The 20,806-nt window shown below is 40.4% G+C and overlaps 4 gene segments (V, D, J or C); 1 reads left to right on the top strand and 3 right to left on the bottom strand.

Moving 5' to 3' along the window:
* Positions 1–2,252: 2,252 nt before the first annotated feature.
* On the bottom strand, positions 2,253–2,838 carry LOC117478061. The segment is given in 2 exon segments: positions 2,253–2,609; positions 2,717–2,838. Coding segments are annotated over 2 exon segments (411 nt in total).
* A 953-nt stretch (positions 2,839–3,791) lies between these two features.
* Positions 3,792–5,147, top strand: LOC117478072. The segment is given in 2 exon segments: positions 3,792–3,865; positions 4,665–5,147. A coding segment is annotated over 1 exon segment (264 nt).
* A 1,827-nt stretch (positions 5,148–6,974) lies between these two features.
* On the bottom strand, positions 6,975–7,645 carry LOC117478070. The segment is given in 2 exon segments: positions 6,975–7,303; positions 7,517–7,645. Coding segments are annotated over 2 exon segments (357 nt in total).
* A 12,321-nt stretch (positions 7,646–19,966) lies between these two features.
* LOC117478064 lies at positions 19,967–20,613 on the bottom strand. The segment is given in 2 exon segments: positions 19,967–20,292; positions 20,506–20,613. Coding segments are annotated over 2 exon segments (363 nt in total).
* Positions 20,614–20,806: the final 193 nt, after the last annotated feature.

The following is a 20,806-nucleotide window of genomic DNA, read 5'->3' as shown; positions in this document are numbered from 1 at the left end:
AGCTGTCCTCAAACAGCATGGTGTTCCCCCTCAGTGCTGACAGCATTCACTGTTTCATGTTTCACTACATAATGGGCTCTCAAAGATTACTATGTCGTACACAAGTTCATTTGGTTCACACAAAGCAGCAAGTTGAGCCTGTTGGTGAGAAGATTTTAAAGTGTAGATATATATGTTGTTCAACACACGTGAAAGAAAAAAAGGTTGTTGATACAGATTGTTAAAAGGTTTCACACCAGAATACAAATTCAGCGTTGCAAGTTTTCTTATACAGTAGCTACCTTAATTTACATGATTCATTTTGACAAAAATGTAAAGTCCGAGTCGGCAATTCATCCTTTTTGTAAATCTAAAAGGAGAGTGGCATTAGACAGAATAATGTCTTTAATGGCTGATCACATTTACATATTTATTTGTCCATTTAAACTGTGTAACTCCATTTCTTCTTTACTTTCACAGCCATCACTCACTGAAATGTCCAAAGGACTGTTAAATGAACTTTGAACGCCCGTTACGGCTGCCGCCTTCCTGGTCGTCTTAACTGGGTGTTTCTCAATCACGAGTACGCTTGCTTGGTAGCACATGTCTGCCGAGCATCTTGCTTCAGAAGCGAGGCAAGAATACTTGCTGGCATTCGGAAAACGATGAGTGGAACAGGCTAGCAAGTGTGCAGGTGTGCGTCATGGCCCCGTCTTACATTTTCCGCCACAGATTTGGGGAAATTGGTCCGTGCGCAAAGCATTGTGGGGGTGCCCCCGAAGATTGTGATTGGAGCACGCCGGCCCGACGCACTCCAATCGCAGCGCACAGCCGGCGCATACCTGCTGGAGATGACTTCAAAGCCTGTGGGTGTTTCTCAATCGCGAGTAAAGCTGCTTCAGAGCCACTATTTCAAGCATACTACGTCATCGAGTGCCGCCGAAGTACTGTTCCAATCTCCAGCATACTTGGAAATCTACCGAGCCCGGCGTACTCCGTTTGGAGAAATATCGAGGCTGCACATGAGTAGACTCCGCGGTCTTAAAATCCCCACAATGCTTTGCGCATGGACCAATTTCCTCAAATCTGTGGCGGAAGATGTAAGGCGGGGCCTATCATATGACGCACACCTGCACACTTGCTAGCCTTCGTTTTCCGAATGCCAGGAAGTATTCTTGACTCGCTTCTGAAGCAAGATGCTCGGCAGACATGTGCTACCAAGCAAGCGTACTCGCGATTGAGAAACACCCTGTGACTGACGATCACTCTGGAGGCTCTGTTGTGTGAACAGACGCCTCTCGCTACTTGCTCTTGGTTTGTGTATAAATCTGTTAGCAGTGGTTAACTTGTGTGGTCTGTGTTCAGTAGTGTTGTTATGATTAGATGTGACTAGAGTAGCTTAGCCTTTACGTTGAGTGTAGTTATTTAGCTTAGCTGTGTTTTCTTACAGCCTCCTTTTCATTAGTTTGTACCACTGTGATAGTGAGGGTTATTTTGTTTATTATGTATATTCCTTTGTATAGGCTCACTTTGTAGGCTCACTTATTAGAGTCCTCCCTTTGTTGGTTATCCATTTAAATCGGCGCCCTGTTGGCCTTTTTGTTTGCTCCTGGCTGCTTGTCTGCCATTTTGTTCTTTTGTTATAAACTCCCTTATAATTATACCAATTCCAACGGGTGTGTGTAGTTTCCCTCTACCCCTAGAGGGGGACGTAACACTGCCTCTTTGAAAAGATCTCATGTAACAGCTTGATTTGTATTCATGGTTCCACATTAAATAAAGAATCCAGTTTAAGATACTTGTGATCCCTTTTAGAGCTCTGCATGGTCAGACAGCCTCCTTTATCTCTGACCTTCTACAGGGCTGTATCACTAGGAGGTCAGGAACGTCTCATGATCAGGGCTTGCTGGATTTACCTCACTACAGACTTTAAAGTGAAGGTGACCTTTGATTTGAAGTCGGGACTTTTGATCTTTGGGAGTCACTCCAGTTAGACAGAAGTGAACACTGTTCAAAAAAGAAGCTGAGGACCCATGAGTTTAGTGTGGCTATTTTTTAGTATTTTACTATGGTGTGTATGAGTTCATTCACTTAATATATTATTAGAAATATTTCAGAAGTCTTTGCTTGAAAAAGAAAAAAGTTATACGCGTAATGGAGATGAAAGTGTGTGTGTGTGTGTGTGTGTGTGTGTGTGTGTGTGTGTGTGTGTGTGTGTGTGTGTGTGTGTGTGTGTGTGTGTGTGTGTGTGTGTCAGTCAGTTCAGTTCCTGTTCAGTCTGACTGAGGGAGGTTTTTGTACGACGCTTTTTCACTGTGTGAACACCCACTGACTGTTGGGGTTATGTACACTCTGACAGTAGTAAACTGCTGCATCATCAGTCTGGACTCCACTGATGGTCAGAGTGAAGTCAGAGTTTGATCCACTGCCTGTAAAACGGTTTGAAATCCCTGATTCTCGAGTGCTAGTATCGTAAATGAGCAGTTTAGGAGTTCCTCCATCTCTCTGTTGGTACCAGGCTAAATCGTCACTATAAATATTCTGACTGGTCCTACATGTGATGGAGACGGAGCGTCCCGGAGCAGAGCTCACTGCTCCAGATTGAGTCACTGTGATCTGGCCTCTGGACTCTGAGGATACAGAGACAAAGACATAAAGCAGCGTCATGGTTTTGTCCGCTTCATTTCAGAGGGACGGATGTTCACAGAGGAGAGGAGTTTGATTCTCTGGACTTTACCTGTGAAGCAGCAGCAGAGGAGAGTCCAGATGAGGACGCAGATCAAAGTCATGTTTTTGATGAGGAGGATTTCTGTGGCTTCTGTTGTCATGAAGGACAGATGTCAGTCATCCAGTGTTCAACTCTCAGGACTATAAGGTCTCCCAGAGCACTGGAGCATGGTGCTGCTGATGCAAAGTGTCTCTCTATGGAAATGCTCTGACTGACTCCAACAGGGACCTGGATTATTGATCACGAGGAAGAAGATAAAGAAGATGGACCTCCCCTGGGGAAAGATTCTGTTTCCACTCTGTTTTTTGTACACACACACATTACAAGTACATAGGTGCACAGGAACATGTGCCAGGCAGCACATGGGGGTTCGGTGCCTTGCTCAAGGGCACTGCCGCCCGGAATGGGTCAGGGCTCACTTGTTCTTTCCAAAAAGTATTTTTCAATTTCATATAATTCACTCCCACACAAATCAATGCTCTCTTCCTCCACAACAATCTAAAATAACGTCATTACATGTACTTCATTCAATACGAGTATTTTGCTTTTTAAATGTATAACAGCTCATAAAAAAAGATTCAATACTTCTCCATAGTTTGTGAATCTGTTTCAAACATTTGAAGCAGTAATTATATAAACTGGGTAAACTGTGGATGTGTTTGGTGAGTTTGTTTGTGTCAAAGTCAGAGAGCCGTGTCTCTCTACAGTGAGAGGTTTTTGTACGGCGGCTCAATGACTTTGTATCACTGTGGTACACGTTCGGTGGAGGAACCAGACTGGAGTTTGGAAGTAAGTCAAATGTTAATTTATAAGAGCAATTTCTCTTTTGTTGTACTTTTTATTTAGCAAACTAAGAGAAATAGTTGCCTCTCCATGTCATTGTATAAATTCTTCTCAAATATGTTGCACTGAGAGGCTAACTATACTCCAGCAAAAGACGTTTAAATGTTTTCATGAGAGTTAAACATTGAACAGAAAATAAATCATTATTTCCACCTTTAATGGTGAAGTAGCATCTTGAGGGCTGGTAGGTTTAGTTCAGTGTGTCAAAGTCAGAGAGCCGTGTCTCTCTACAGTGAGAGGTTTTTGTACGGCGGCTCAATGACTTTGTATCACTGTGGTTGACTTTTGGTGGAGGAACCAGACTGGATGTTGGAAGTAAGTTTCTGCACAAAAACTAAATATGATGTTGTTAAGAGACGTTTTAATTCTGTGTTAGAATATTTGAGAGATAGATTTTTATTATTTTAATTGTAACTTTAAAGTAGTATTAGTATTCACTTTTGTATTTCTCTTCATCATTGAGCTTAAGTCGGAGAAGCTTTTCTTGAAATGTCTTTATACATTCCAAACATAATGTCATTTAAACAGCTTCAAATGTGAAATGATGAAACTGCTGTTTTTTCCTTAACTTATTCTTAATTTTCTATCTCGGTTCTCCCTTCTGTTGTCAAATAAATTAAGAATACAGTTTTTAAATACAGATGAACAGAGTAAACGATGGATATTAAAACATGTGTTGAATTATTTTAGACATTATTTTAAAGTTTTCTAAAACTGGGTAGTGATTGAAATTCACATTGAGCACAATTGATTGCTCCATTTCCTGTATTTGTTCATTTATCCACTAAATGATTTAATAATGGTTTGTAGAGTTCAGGATTTGGATGATTTGAACAACAACTACTTAAAATGTGTCCTAATGTTGTACTTTATTTCCAGTGTAGTCTGACATATTTCAGGTGATTCTGTATGAAGTGTCTCTGTGCTGATTTGCATGAGAGGCTTCTTAAAGGGAAGTGAAACAATGTGTGAGTGAGAGACTGATGGAGCAGAACCAACATCTGACAGAAACTCCTTAAAGGAGAAACACTCTCACCGTAAAGGTGTCCCAGTGTCTGCTGGTTGATTGACAGCTGTGTGCTCCCTGTCCTCTAATCTGATTGGTGTCTCCTAGGTGATGTCCGTCCCACCCTGACGGTGCTGCCCCCCTCCAGAGAAGAGCTGCAGCAGGGGAAGGCCACGCTCATGTGCCTGGCCAACAAGGGCTTCCCCTCAGACTGGAGTCTGGCCTGGAAGGTGGACGGCAGCAGCAGCAGCAGCAGCAGCAGCTGGGAGGAGAGCAGGAGCCCCGGGGTGCTGGAGAAGGACGCCCACTACAGCTGGAGCAGCACCCTGAGGCTCTCTGCAGATCAGTGGAGGAAGGTGCGCTCTGTGACCTGTGAGGCCACCCAGGGCTCCCAGACTCCGCTCTCAGAGACACTGAGGAGAGACCAGTGTTCCCAGTCCTGATCTGACTCACTGGGACTCTGCTTCCTCTCTCACACTGCTCTCAGTCTGCTCTCTGGCTCTCAGGACATGTTTCAACATCAACCTGTTTTTGCTTTGTCGGTGGTTTCAACATTTTAAAATAATAAAGATGAATGTGTGTATTTTAAAAGTGGTATGTCTTCTGATTCCCTTTCTCTAAAATATTATATATGTAAGGAACCTCATTCACATTAATTCACAAAAGATTCATCCTAGTTTTATTTTTGTTAATCAAGATTGGTACCAATAACCATAGCATGAACATTTTAATGGTAAACCGCAAAGCTCTCTCTTATCACTAATGTTAAAGTAAATCCATGTGTGATGTTCATGTGTTGTTAAACTTTACCTTGAATATATTCTCAAAATCTGAATCAAATATATTTCCAGGGTTATAAAAAGCAGTAAATCATCTGCATAAAGTTAAATAACATGAATCTAAAATGATATTTTACCTATCTAGATGAAACATTACATACAGTACTACAGTCTCTGTCTTTTAAGCAGAATTTAAACATTGATTTTTCGGTACTTGAATTGAAACTAATATTAAACTAAAACAAAGGTCCTATCGTCTTTTCCTAACCACTACTCCATGACGTCTGAGGGAAACGTCACCGGGTTAATGAATATTGGTTTTTAATGAAGTTGTTTTATGATTTTTGAACCTGGACAACAGTGAAATATATATTATTCATTAGGTTGGAATTGAAATATAAACGTAAATTGAAACGTATTGTTGCTCAAACGTATGAATACACATGAATCCCAATACGTATGATTGTATGAAAATATTTTAAAGTAAATACAATTGTATTTATTATAAACTTGTTAGGCCTCAACCTATCACTGTGTATATCACCAATTAAACGTGTTTGATAAAGTTTAAGAAACCTCAACTCAGTAAAGACTGAGAAATGTTGACTTTATTTGATCATTTTACAGTTAAAAAGTAACGTTCATATTTTTTCTTTTGATTATTATAGTGTTGAACGTTCAAAACCAATCCCTTTGGCAAGTTAAGATATAACTTGTAAAATGTTTATTAAGCACCGTAACTTTCATGATATTTAGTTCTCGGTCACTGTCGGTGGTTTCAGTGAACTGCCGAATGTTGTGTCCAGGTTAATGTCGCGGACGCAAGGTATTGTGGGACAACCTTTTCTGCTTTCCTTTCCTAAAGGAGTGTTTCCTAATCAAAGGAGTGTTTCATAGCTAAACGAGGCTATAAAGGAAGTTTCAAAGCTCCTTTCCTATCATCTAGAGAATTCCAACGGCTCATGTCATGGCTGCCACTGAGGCACTCCCGGGTCATTTCACTCCGTTAGAAACCTTCCTAAACTAAACTGACAATTCGAACGCAACTTAAGACCTATTCATCAGCTGTGTTCATGCATTATATAAACATAATGACTCATATGTTGCTGTGTCACATCAAAACAGTTTTTATCCAAAGAGACTGAGTTTGTCTCAGGGTCGGATCACTGAGATTTTATAATTCTCTTTTAGGTTTTAAAATATATATTTTTAGAGTTCTTCCACTTTCTAGAGAAAATCTAAATAACTATAAAACCTTAAATACATTTGAGCAAAAAACGTTAAGTATCATTGATATGTTATAAGTGTAATGTTTTCTGGACTTTTTGAAACATGAAAAGTACAAATTAAGCATTCACTAAATATTTCTAAATGAATCTATATTAATGTATTTATTATCGGTTAAAATGTTACTTAGAATATAAAGTTGTAAGGGACGACATTAAAGAGTGGTAATTAAAGCTTTTAGCAAACTTATAATTACTCACAAACAACAACAACAAATTACCTTAATAATAGCAATTGTTTGCATGCTGAAAGTGTTATTTTGTTATTAGTTTAAAATTGTATCTTAATCAAACATATATATTTTTTCTTTTTTCTATGCAGTTGTTCATTCAGATCACTTCCTCTTTAGTTGAGGAGGTTTTTGTACGACGTTGTATCACTGTGTGAACGGGTAGCTGCTACCCTGCTGACAATAATAATCTCCTGCATCTACAGTCTGAACTCCAGTGACGGTCAGAGTGAAGACAGTCCCAGATCCACTTCCACTGAAACGATTTGAAACTCCAGACTGAAGATTTGTAGCAGAATAAACCAAGAGTTTAGGAGCTTCTCCAGGTTTCTGAAGGTACCAGTGAAGTTGACCAACACTTGTACTGATTGTACATCTGATGGAAATAGTCTGTCCTGGAACAACAGACAGAGATCCAGGAGACTGAGTCAGGAGGATTTCTCCTGATGAACCTGGAAAACATGAAAACAGCAGAAGGGTTATTGAGACAAACAGCTTGGAGAAAGATGATCAACATCCAAACAGAAGAGCATCCTCTCTTTAACATGAAGAACAGATGGAAGAAGGTACATGCTGCTTGTCTCAGTGCTTCTCCATCATAGCAGATCATCATGTTGGGGAACCTGGTTGCATCCTGAAGCAAAGTTTTCAGAAGAGAGTCTCACCCTGAACAAGGAGCCCCAGGGTGGCCAGCAGTAGAGTCAGTGACATCATCATTGTGCTGCCGGCGTGTCAGTGGCTCTGAAAGGTCTGGACAGCCGCTGATCACCTCTGGCCTCTTAACGTCTGGGAGCAGAGAGGCAGGACACATATGCAAACACACAGAGTCAGTGAAGTGTAGCTGTCCTCAAACAGCATGGTGTTCCCCCTCAGTGCTGACAGCATTCACTGTTTCATGTTTCACTACATAATGGGCTCTCAAAGATTACTATGTCGTACACAAGTTCATTTGGTTCACACAAAGCAGCAAGTTGAGCCTGTTGGTGAGAAGATTTTAAAGTGTAGAAATATATGTTGTTTAACACACGTGAAAGAAAAAAAGGTTATTGATACAGATTGTTAAAGGTCCCATGTCATGGCCATTTCTCCTGATCATAATTCCATTGTTGAGGTCTACTGAAATAGATTTATAATGTGCAATTTTCCAAACACACATTGGTTTCTCATACAGCATCTCTGTAAAGTATGTGTATTCAATCTCTGTCCTAAACGGCTTGTCTGAGCTCCTGCCCCCCCCCCCCCCCTCTCCCTGTGAGCCCTGTGTGCTCTGATTGGTCGGGACGCTGCGAGGCTCGCTGCTCACTGAGCTGGCTTACTGGTGTGATTTCCGGATCGGCGATACAGCGGGACAGCGCAAAACTCATCCTGAGCACACACAAACACTCACAGCCGAAGTAAAAACAATAAGTGTGGCTTGATATTGAGTAAGAAAAAGGTTTATAACGCTGTGAGAATGGGTCTGCGGAGAGCATTTCTCCGTGATCCCAACTTGTCTATTACCAACCAGAGGACTCCCTGTTAGTTGAAAATGTACGCTCAAGGCAAGGGCGCCGGAAGCGGGGGGGCCACTTTTGAGCCCTGCCCTACATTTTCGCAGCGGCGGATGCCGCGGAACACTGTACAAATCCCGTTTCAATAATTCCCCTCTACTCTAAAGTCGCATCTAAAACGCGATCTGATCTAGCTGTGTATATTTTGTTATTTGTTATTGTTATATTCAATCTCATTAGCTACAGGCATTTTTTAAGCTTGTAAAGGGAAGATGACAGCTCTCACTCACCACTCTGCTCTTCCACAGCGCCGCTTCCCCTCCCTCTGCTGAAATTAAGAATGTAAGGTGTATAGTAATCATATATAACATGGCAGGGTCTGCTACAGTCTGTTTGTATCTGATTTCAAATAAACAAAGTCTTGGCTTTCAGAATATTAAACTTGTTTCGGCAAATTCAGATGATAAATACAACTTTGAAGCTTGTAACGGCATAATTACAAGCGGAGAACGGAGTAACGTAACGTCACAGCAGGCATAACAACAGCCGGTGTTTCTCGTGAACACAATACACACACAAACGCAAAAATACACAAACACACACGTATACACACACACACACTCGCGGGCTTCCCCCAGACCAGTAATCCAAACGAAAATATCTTCCCTCCGTTACTACTTTGATCATTTGCTCCGCTTCCAGAGAAGAGGAAACTTTGAAGGCCTTTTTCTCAAAATGATGACTCGGTGACAGTCATTATATAATGTGACATATTTTGCTTAATATTTGGAGTACAAAAACAATCCTGATATCATTAGAAAGCTAGGAATCTCCTCTTTCCAACAGTGTATACAACTCAAAATGTGTCTTCGGGTCAATGCGACTGATTTCGATGGAGCAGGTTTGCATTAGGTAAAATAAAGCAGGCAGACATAACAGGAAGAATATGTACATTTTAACCCAATCAAATAGGACATTGTCACACCATTCAAATGTATCCATGTAAATTACAACCAATAAAAAAGCTTAGATTTGTTTATTTGTTACGTTGTTTACTTTATTTGTTACGTTGTTCTGTGTGTGTCAGCCGTTAACCAGATAGAAAGAATATATACACTTGCAAACAAGTCAGAAGAACCAGCGCAGAAGAAAACTATACAGTCAATCTAAACTTACATTTAACAACTGGAAGGTCACATCCCTGACATTCACTTCTCCGGAGCCTGGACCTTCATCAATCATAGAAGAACCAGCGAAGCCAGATAAACCCAAAAGCAGCAGCTCTGCGGCCGCAGAGACTGTCAAAACCGCCGCCACCGCCACCGCCACCGCCACCGCCACCGCCGTCGTTGAACCGAAACAGGCTGGTTCCGACTGCATGGAGGTTTGTTGTCGGGACATTGAGGCGGGTAAAGCTGTACAGCTAACTGTCGGAAAAAAGGAGACCGCTAGATCGTCTGGGCAAAGAGAAAGGTACTTCAACGCAGAATGGTACAAAACAGAGAGTGGTTAATTATTTGCAAAACCACTAAACGGGCCTTCTGTGAAATATGCAGATTTGCTGCTGTCAAACGGCTTGTAACTTTCTCAAAATGTGGAGATGATAGCTTTGTTAATACCGGAGTTAATAACTGGAAAAAGTGCCCAAACCTCCATGAACAGTTGTCTCTGACTGTACGATGGGTATCAGCTGATTATGTTGTCCATGAAGACTTCATAGGAATGTATGACTGTCCTAAGACTGACGCAGAATCAATAACCCACTGATAAACTGCGATGTTAACAACCTCATGATAACCTCATATGTTTTTAACTTAGGATCATAGGCTACCTGTGTTTTGTCTAGAAAAAGGTAAATGTGTGCATTTTATTATAAAGTTGTGTATATTTACAGACTGTTGCAAAAACTAAGAAGCTTATAAACATCAGGTTTAAAACTAAAAGAGCTTTACAAAAAAGTAACACAATTAAAGATGTTTGGAGTTTTATTTGAGTTATTAATTTACATTTTTTGTCAAAGAGATGATGATTTGAAACCGTTGTTACATACAGTTACGGCATTTCCTGTTTCTGCCGGAGAGAGGGGAGTTTGTCCCAAAGCTTGCCGCTGTCTCCCTCCATCTGACAGGAGGGAGCCTCATGTGTCACTCCCATGTCACTCCACGGAGTTCACTCCGTCACGGAGGGGGAGTGTGTAGGGCGTGGTTTGGGATTGGGCCATACACACGCACTTTTTTGCCCCCCCCACTTCTAAAATGAATCCGGCGCGCCTGGCTCAAGGTCCCCCCCCATCCTGGTGTGTGAGGAGCTCCGCGGATTGGTCCATATTGGTTCCGGGAACCGCATGACGTCATACGGTTCCCGGAAGAAACAAATGGAAAAAGAGAAATCTCCAACGAGGCGTTCTGGGGCAGCATAGACAGGTCTTTTCTGTGTTAGAGTTTTACTCGCTACAGGGTGTACTTTGAGGGTTTGTGACTCTGCAGACCATTTACATGCATACAAAGCTACATAACACACAAGGGGACAGGTAATAACCAGAAAAGCATGACACAGGCCCTTTAAAAGGTTTCACAACAGAATACAAATTCAGCGTTGCAAGTTTTCTTATACAGTAGCTACTTTAATTTACATGATTCATTTTGACAAAAATGTAAAGTCCGATGTCGGCAATTCATCCTTTTTGTGAAAAGGTCAAATGTCACTTGTTTTGCATCAATCTTGATACAGGGTACTTATTATATGTTGTACTTTGGATTCCTAAAGCTTTTAGTCAACCTTACCATCATCCAAGGGTAGTTTTCACTATAAGTAAAAAAGAATTTTTGGACGGACACTATAATTTACAGTTTTTTACTATGTAAAATCTGAATTTTCTTTAAAATAAAAAACATCTATATTGATTCTGACTTTTCTACATCCAACTCACAGGTTTATCATTACTTTGAGAAAAATGATTATTAATTTAACCCTTTTAGAAGGGAAGATAGGGTCATTTGTTCTGGGAATGTCATTTTCGAGCCTGAGACCTGAAAAACAGGCTCAGGGCTTAACAGGTTAATGGCTGATCACATTATGGTCATTAAGATGAAACAAGGCCGTTTTATATGATGTAAAAATGAATATCATTGGTGGGGAATATAATTGTATGATGAATATACTCAGAGAAGATACCTGAGATGCTGATGCTTTTCTTTCATCTCCATAAAGTTGTATTATTAAAATTCTCAGATGCTCCTTTTTCCTCATCTGTTCATACTGTCTGAAATAGGGCTAACACTTTAGATCAGACATTGACTGTTGAGCAGCATGAAGTGTTGGATTCACATCTGTTGTTTACCGTTTACATTATTTGTTAAGTTGAATCCCAATGTGCTTCAAGCTAAGCTGGAGATGATCATTTACATATTTATTTGTCCATTTAAACTGTGTAACTCCATTTCTTCTTTACTTTCACACAGTGGTGTAGGGCGTTTTTTTTTAACAGTCTAATAAATATAAAATCATTGCCAGTGTTATCAGAAACGTAGCTCAAGCATTTATGCAACTTGATTTGAAGTGTGTGTGTGTGAGGGGCAGCACCGTGTCCCGCTTTGTGCGGGACTGCACACACAGCATTTTTATTATTTGTCCCGCGTCCCACAAATTGAGACTATATCCCGCATTTGAGTGACAGTCGCGCAGAAAGGCCGGCCCGTATCGGTTCGCTGACGGCCGGCACCGCCCTTTATTATTATATTGTTTAAACTGCATCATGTTGAACTGACAGACGACACAGAGGTCCACAGTGTACCCCCCCCGTTGACAGTTCACGAGCGCGTCCATAGTGTCTCCCCCCGCCCCGTCCACCCCGCCCACCCCGCCCCGTCCACCCAGTAAATAAATCCCCACTACACCACTGCTTTCACATCCATCACTCACTGAAATGTCCAAAGGACCAGTGGCGGCGCCAGGGGGTCGCTAGGGGGTGCTGAAGCACCCCCCAGGATAGCCATAGCACCCCCTAAGCACCCCCAAGATGTATGTAATGTCATAATTTGAAAAATTATTGATTCGAAAGTAATATGCTACAGTACAGTACAAGTAGCTTACTTCTGGGTCTCTGTGTTTCATTCAAGCTCGGCTCCGTGTGTGCCTGTGTGGCACGAGCCATTTTGTGTGCGTGCGCGAGCGAGCAAGCGAGAGAGAGCGCGTGCACCGGTGGGTATCTACCGGAGATCGTTGTGGTTAGCATCTGGTGATAGCTAGCCAAGCTAACGGATATAAGGAGCTTTTTCAACAACAAGGTGGAGGGAGAACTCTCTCCTGTCAGACTGAGAGTCTCAGATAACCTCAGCTCAGGTGAAGTAAAGGACTCTCTCAGTGTTTAGATAGTTAACTTTAGTCTAGTTATCTCAGTGGGTCTCAAACGGTTTGGTCACGATTTATGTGAATAAGTATTTCCAAGGCACACGTTTATATGATCAGTATAAAAAAATAAGAGCATAAATTAAAAACAGTTATGAAATACTATATGACAGTAAAACAAGAATACAGTTTTAAAAGGGGAGTGATTTGTAAATTATCTATAAAGAAAAAGTAAATCTGTTTACAGTTCTGTTTCAAATGGGTGTTGAGAGATGTATCCATAGATCTCTTAATGTTGCTCTCAAAGTGCACCAGATTGATGCATTTAACTTCAATATTTAAAAAAAATCTTCCCGGGGGAGCATGCCCCTGGAGGAGGTGAGGACCCTCCTATAGGAGGTGAGGTCCACCCCACACTTGTAAAAATAGCACTTTACCCCTGCTTACACCTATATGCTGTGAGCTGATTATCGAGCCTTCATTGTAACAGTCGCGGGTGTACTGTACATGTGCGTGTGGGGAGTTTTGCAGTAGAAAATTCAACTGTAGCGCTAGTGCATTAATGGGAAACCCTAAATGTTTGGCGCCGCCACTGCAAAGGACTGTTAAATGAACTTTGACCGGCTCTTTGAAAAGATCTCATGTAACAGCTTGATTTGTATTCATGGCTCCACATTAAATAAAGAATCCAGTTTAAGATACTTGTGATCCCTTTTAGAGCTCTGCATGTTCAGACAGCCTCCTTTATCTCTGACCTTCTACAGGGCTGTATCACTAGGAGGTCAGGAACGTCTCATGATCAGGGCTGGCTGGATTTACCTCACTACAGACTTTAAAGTGAAGGTGACCTTTGATTTGAAGTCGGGACTTTTGATCTTTGGGAGTCACTCCAGTTAGACAGAAGTGAACACTGTTCAAAAAAGAAGCTCCCAGAGCACTGGAGCATGGTGCTGCTGATGCAAAGTGTCTCCCTATGGAAATGCTCTAACTGACTCCAACAGGGACCTGGATTATTGATCACGAGGAAGAAGATAAAGAAGATGGACCTCCCCTGGGGGAAAGATTCTGTTTCCTCTCTGTTTTTTGTATACACACATTACAAGTACAGTACATAGGTGCACAGGAACATGTGCCAGGGAGCACATGGGGGTTCGGTGCCCTGCTCAAGGGCACTGCCGCCCGGAATGGGTCAGGGCCATAGACTGTATATATAAAGGTCAGGGCTCACTTGTTCTTTCCAAAAAGTATTTTTCAATTTCATATAATTCACTCCCACACAAATCAATTCTCTCTTCCTCCACAACAATCTAAAATAAAGCTTTATAAAATGACAATGATTTACATTTTGCCCGATTGATTAGAGAGTTTTTCTTAAGAAATTGCGTAATTATTAGGGCTGTCAAGTTAACGCGTTAATAACGCGTTAACGCAAAAAAAAATTAACGCCACTAATTATTTTAACGCGATTAACGCATGTGTATTTTTTGTCCTCGGCCGCCGTAGTTTCAGAGCGCATCGAGTTTAAAATACCATCTACAAGCTGATGCTGACAGCCCCGCTCCTGCTGCCCGCTTGTGGCAGACCACACTTCCACGCTCACCGGCAGGCCCGGACTGGCCATCGGGAGGACCGGGAGGGTGTGTGTGTATGTGTGGCGCGAGCGAAGCACACCTTACGTGTTGTTGTTAGCATCTGGTGCTAGCTAGCTGAGCTAACGGATATAAGGAGCTGTTTCAATGAAAACAGAGGAGCGACATTTCGCCGACAACTGCGCCGAGCACTTGACTTTATGCAGGTAGCCAGACAGCACACTCAGCACGGATAGTGCGCGCAACACAGCTCATACACACAGGCATATATGCCTTGAGCTGCACATAGCTCCAACGATCCATCACAGTGTCTCCATATTCTCACACACACACACACACACACACACACACACACACACACACACACACACACACACACACACACACACACACACACACACACACACACACACACACACACACACACACACACACACACACACACTTGTATTATTGTATGAGAGAGGTTCCAGGTTGAATTGAGGCGAATATTTGTAATGTTCAGAGGTTGTTGTGTTTAATATTCATGAGAATATTTGTCATTGTTCAAATGATAATAAACAAACATATAAAGCATAGTTGTCCACTCATATGTTGATAAGAGTATTAAAAACTTGAAAAATATCCCTCTAAGGTACATTTAGAACAGATAAAAAATGTGCGATTAATTTGCGATTAATCGCGATTAACTATGGACAATCATGCGATTAATCGCGATTAAATATTTTAATCGACTGACAGCCCTAGTAATTATATGTACTTCATTCAATATGAATATTTTGCTTTTTAAATGTATAACAGCTCACAAAAAAATATTCAATATACTTTTCCATATCTTGTGAATTTGTTTAAAAAAATGTAAGCAGTTATTATATAAACTGGGTAAACTGTGGATGTGTTTGGTGAGTTTGTTTGTGTCAAAGTCAGAGAGCCGTGTCTCTCTACAGTGAGAGGTTTTTGTACGGCGGCTCAATGACTTTGTATCACTGTGGTACACGTTCGGTGGAGGAACCAGACTGGAGTTTGGAAGTAAGTCAAATGTTAATTTATAAGAGCATTTTCTCTTTTGTTGTACTTATTATTTAGCAAACTAAGAGAAATAGTTGCCTCTCCATGTCATTGTATAAATTCTTCTCAAATATTTTGCACTAAGAGGCTAACTTTACTCCAGCAAAAGACGTTTAAATGTTTTCATGAGAGTTACACATTGAACAGAGAATAAATCATTATTTCCACCTTTAATGGTGAAGTAGCATCTTGAGGGCTGGTAGGTTTAGTTCAGTGTGTCAGAGTCAGAGAGCCGTGTCTCTCTACAGTGAGAGGTTTTTGTACGGCGGCTCAATGACTTTGTATCACTGTGGTTGACCTTTGGTGGAGGAACCAGACTGGATGTTGGAAGTAAGTTTCTGCACAAAAACTAAATATGATGTTGTTATGAGACGTTTTAATTCTGTGTTGGAATATTTGAGAGATAGATTTTTATTATTTGAATTGTAATGTTTAGATAGTATTAATATTCATGTCTTTATTTCTCTTCATCATTGAGCAAAGTCGGAGCAGCTTTTCTTGAAATGTCTTTATACATTCCCAACAAACTGTCATTTAAACAGCTTCAAATGTGAAAGGATAAAACTGCAAATGTTAAAATAATGTTTCCTTAATTTATTTTGAATTTTCTATCTCGGTTCTCCCTTCTGTTTTCGAAAAATTAAGAATACAGTTTTTATATACAGATGAACAGAGTAAAGATATCGACGGATATTAAAAATGTGTTGAATTATTTCAGACATTATTCTAAAGTTTGTAAAACTGGGTAGTGATTGAGATTCACATTAAGCACAATTGATTGTTCCATTTCCTGTATTTGTTCACTAATCCAGTAAATATGTTATGAATTAGTTCCAATAACCTTAGTAGGAACATTTCAATGGTAAAACACAAAGCTCTTATAACTGATGTTTAATTTATTCTCTATGTTATGTTCATGTGTTGTTAAATGTTACCCTGAATTAATTCTGGACATCTGACTCAATAAGAATAAGAAATTCAGGATAAGAAATAAAAAGCAGGGTATCATCTGCATAAAGTTATACAACTGGAATCTAAATTGAGATGACCTTAAAGGTCCCTTATTATACTCCTTTCCAACAATATATTATAGGTCTCAGATATTTACAAACCATGTCTCTGAAGTGTTTGGCTCTAGAAACCACTGAGATCATGCATGGTATAATGCAGTAAACCCCTCTGTTTCAGCCCTGTGTTTGGTTTGAAACACACAGAGGTGCTCTAGGAGGAGAATCAGGTGATAAGGTGGGCGGGTGTTACCTTGGTTATTCGCTAATGGTTGCACAGCCCAAAAAAACATTGTGACATCACAAAGTGGCCAAAATCTGATTAGCTCATTTTCAGACAGGTTTTTATATAGATGGATCAGGACCAAAAGAGACAGATTATTTTGTCCTGAAACTTTCATAATCTCACATGTTTATGAGGGGACACATGTTTATGTATAAAATATATGGAAAAGTGGATTTTGCATAATAGGTGACCTTTAAATCTTATTTAATGGACTCATTACAACTCAACCTAAAATGTTGATACATCAGTCTCTTTCCTCTTGCAGTTTGTTCTGTTTGCAGAATCAATACATTTAATGATTTTTCGCTGATTGAATTCAAACTGATATTTGACTAAAACAAAGACCTAATCATGGCTGTGCCTTTCGCTGTGGTCCTGAGTCGTGGTCCTGAGTCGTGGATCCTGAGTCGTGGTCCTGAGTCTTGGACCTTGAGTCATGGACCCTGATTCCTGGATCCTAAGTCCTGGATCCTGAGTAGTGGACCCTGAGTCTTGGATCCTGAGTCGTGGTCCTGAGTTGTGGACCCTGAGTCCTGTATCCTGAGTCGTGGTCCTGAGTCTTGGACCCTGAGTCTTGGATCCTGAGTCGTGGTCCTGAGTTGTGGACCCTGAGTCCTGTATCCTGAGTCGTGGTCCTGAGTCATGGATCTTGAGTCGAGGACTTCATCTTCAAGTCAATGTAAGACCACGATTTTATTGAAAATGGGATCTTACTAAGAGAGAACAATCCAATATTTAAATGATCAAATTACATTTGTTGGGTATCCTTTTGTTGAACTGTCTGTTTAAAATGTATCGAAGCGTCAGACTAAAAAAGCTTTTGAAAATATTATTATATTTTGATTTAGGTCAAAATATAATATTTGTAAACCTGAAGAGTCAGTGCCAGTGCCTCACCAGCCATGAACCTCACTGCACGTCACTGCAGAAGCTTATAAACAGATCTACGTTTTTTGTGCCCCACCACTTTTGTACATATAAAACGCCACTGCACGTAAGCAATAAACATGACAGTCCAACCCAGTCTCACGGCATTTCGTGTTATAGTCACGACATTTAATCTATTGATTCGTCATCACCATCAGGATTTTCCCCTTTTTTTTCGTGTCACACGGAACTGTTTTAAAAGCAATGTATTTCTATTGGTAGCATGTTTCGTGCCTGCAACACATCTTTTTGTCCGGTCGGGTCTTGGAAGACCGGAAGCTGTGTGGTTCATAAAAACATGTTCTTACTCAATATCAAGCCACGATTATTGTTTTTATGTTAAATCGTATAATGTCTGACTTTTTTTGTCGTCTGAGGAAAAGAAATGGGGCTCAGAGCCTCAGAATACTGAAATCTGTACTTTTTAAATCTTTTTTTCCTTCTAATTTGTTATTCTTTTCTAAATAACACACTGTTATTTACTCAACAATAACACACAATTATCCTTGTTTTTATTTATTCGTTTAATTCTATCATCTCTGGCTTTTTAGCCGTTCCTCAGGAACTGAATTTCAAAATAAAGTCACCGGAAACAGACGTAGGCCTATAAGGGACATTTCGAGCATCATTAGGGGCGTTCACAGCAAGTACTTTTCCCACAATAGTTCATGAGAACTTTAGTTCATGAGAGCTCTTTTAGTTCTGATGAACTAAAGCAGATCGCGTTCACACCAAAATGAGTTCCTGGGGGTGGATTAGGCAAATGAACCGCTGACGTCACTTCTTCTTCTTCTGCTTTGGGTTTACTGGCAGGCCGCAAACAACTTCACGGCGAGTACAGTAGGTGGCGGTATGCACCTTAAAGTTGCAATCCGCCAAAAAAACGAGAGAAAAAGAAGAAGAAAAACCTCCCGCACTCACTTGCTGTAAATGAGGCGTCTGTTTACCTTCCGACCTCAGATATGAGCTTCGTCTGAGTTATTTAAGCAAACACAAATACAGATTGTCGACCAGTCAAATGCAATAGCAATGCTGATTCGGAAGCGAAGGCGGTTAAGAAGGATTGACAAAAGGATTGGACGACGACATGCACGCGCTACGCTACGTGTGAAATGAATAAACTGTGCCAGGTGTGTCGTATGCACACTAAATAGGCTCAGCAGCTAACACACCTTTATTATATATCCTCCTGAGAGCAACTGCATCCGTCTGCCATGAACCCTACAGAAACCTACGTGTTAGTTTTGGCCCATAGTGGCCTCCATTTGTGTCGTGTAAAATGGGGGAAATCAAAAGTTAGCAAATCCCCATGTCATGTTCATAAAAACATTTAGTTTTAGGTCAAATAATTATTACACTGCTCTGAAACTCACTACACTAACTCCTAAGATGTTCCCTTACTATAATTAATTAAAAATATTGAACTCACAACACTGGTAATAACAAACTTAACCATTTCTCTTTCTATAAATAAATAGTGCTTGTGTTGGACGCCATTTTGAAATACAATGAAATTATCTTTTATAAAAGCCACAATAAATTGGAAGAGTACATTCAGTATTTTCCCAACATGCTTTTTGTTTTAGGTACTAAAGCTTTTATGTGTGCTGCTCCTCTAGCTTGGAACACTATACAAAACAAATTGAAACTGAGCATTTTGGTTCCCTTGCATCATTTTAAAGCTCGCTTGGATGAAATGTTATTTGATACCTGTCATTGTGAATAGGTTGCTAATTTGTACCCGTGTAATTATGTTGTATGATGTCCTTTTTGTTTTCTGTTGTTTTTATGTGTAACCAATGTTCTGCAGGTCTCCCTTGAAAAAGAGATCGTTGATCTCAATGGGATTCACCTGGTTAAATAAAGGCTACAAACAAACAATGCTCTTTCCCGTTTTTTTTATATGACCATATTTTATTCAATATGCTCCTTAGATAACTTTTTATTTTATTTGTTTTATTATTTTCTCCTTATAGCATTGTGAAGCACCTTCAGATGACGTTGTTTTTAAAGTGTGCTATATAAATGAAATGTTATTAATATTATTATTGTTAAATGACTTTAGAAAGCAAACATAAAAAGTAGGAATGTAGCATTCACTCAATATTTATACAAAATCTACATTAGTGTATTAAATATGTGCTATAATGTGACTTGGGGTTGACAGTTATTAGGGCCAATGTTATAGAGTGGCTATTAAAGCTGTTAGCAAACCTTTTGGTACTCACAAATCACAAAGAAATTGTAAAACTATTTTTAACTGAAATATTCAAATCATTTGAATGCTGAAAGTGCTGTTGTGGTATTACATTTAAAAAATGTTAATTAATTAATCTTATAGTTATTTTCGTTTCTGTGCAGCTGTTCATTCAGATCACTTCCTCTTTATTTGAAGAGGTATTTGTACGACGTTGTATCACTGTGTGAACGGGTAGCTGTAACACTGCTGACAATAATAATCTCCTGCATCTACAGTCTGAACTCCAGTGACGGTCAGAGTGTAGTAGATAGTCCCAGATCCACTTCCACTGAAACGATTTGAAACTCCAGATTGAAGATTTGTAGCATAATTTACCAAGAGTTTAGGAGCTTCTCCAGGTTTCTGAAGGTACCAGTGAAGGTTATTACCAACACTTGTACTGGCTGTACATTTGATGGAAAGAGTCTGTCCTGGAACAACAGACAGAGATCCAGGAGACTGAGTCAGGAGGATTTCTCCTGATGAATCTGGAAAACATGAAAACAGCAGAAGGGTTATTGAGACAAACAGCGTGGAGAAAGATGATCAACATCCAAACAGAAGAGCATCCTCTCTTTAACATGGAGAACAGATGGAAGAAGGTACATGCTGCTTGTCTCAGTGCTTCTCCATCATAGCAGATCATCATGTTGGGGAACCTGGTTGCATCCTGAAGCAAAGTTTTCAGAAGAGAGTCTCACCCTGAACAAGGAGCCCCAGGGTGGCCAGCAGTAGAGTCAGTGACATCATCATTGTGCTGCCGGTGTGTCAGTGGCTCTGAAAGGTCTGGACAGCCGCTGATCACCTCTGGCCTCTTAACGTCTGGGAGCAGAGAGGCAGGACACATATGCAAACACACAGAGTCAGTGAAGTGTAGCTGTCCTCAAACAGCATGGAGTTCCCCCTCAGTGCTGACAGCATTCACTGTTTCATGTTTCACTACATAATGGGCTCTCAAAGATTACTATGTCGTACACAAGTTCATTTGGTTCACACAAAGCA

This window comes from Trematomus bernacchii, unplaced genomic scaffold (genome assembly GCF_902827165.1).
Source record: "Trematomus bernacchii unplaced genomic scaffold, fTreBer1.1, whole genome shotgun sequence".
NCBI classification, from domain to species: Eukaryota; Metazoa; Chordata; class Actinopteri; order Perciformes; family Nototheniidae; genus Trematomus; species Trematomus bernacchii.
The sequence above is the reverse complement of the archived record's forward strand: the minus strand, read 5'-3'. Positions and strand labels throughout refer to the sequence as shown.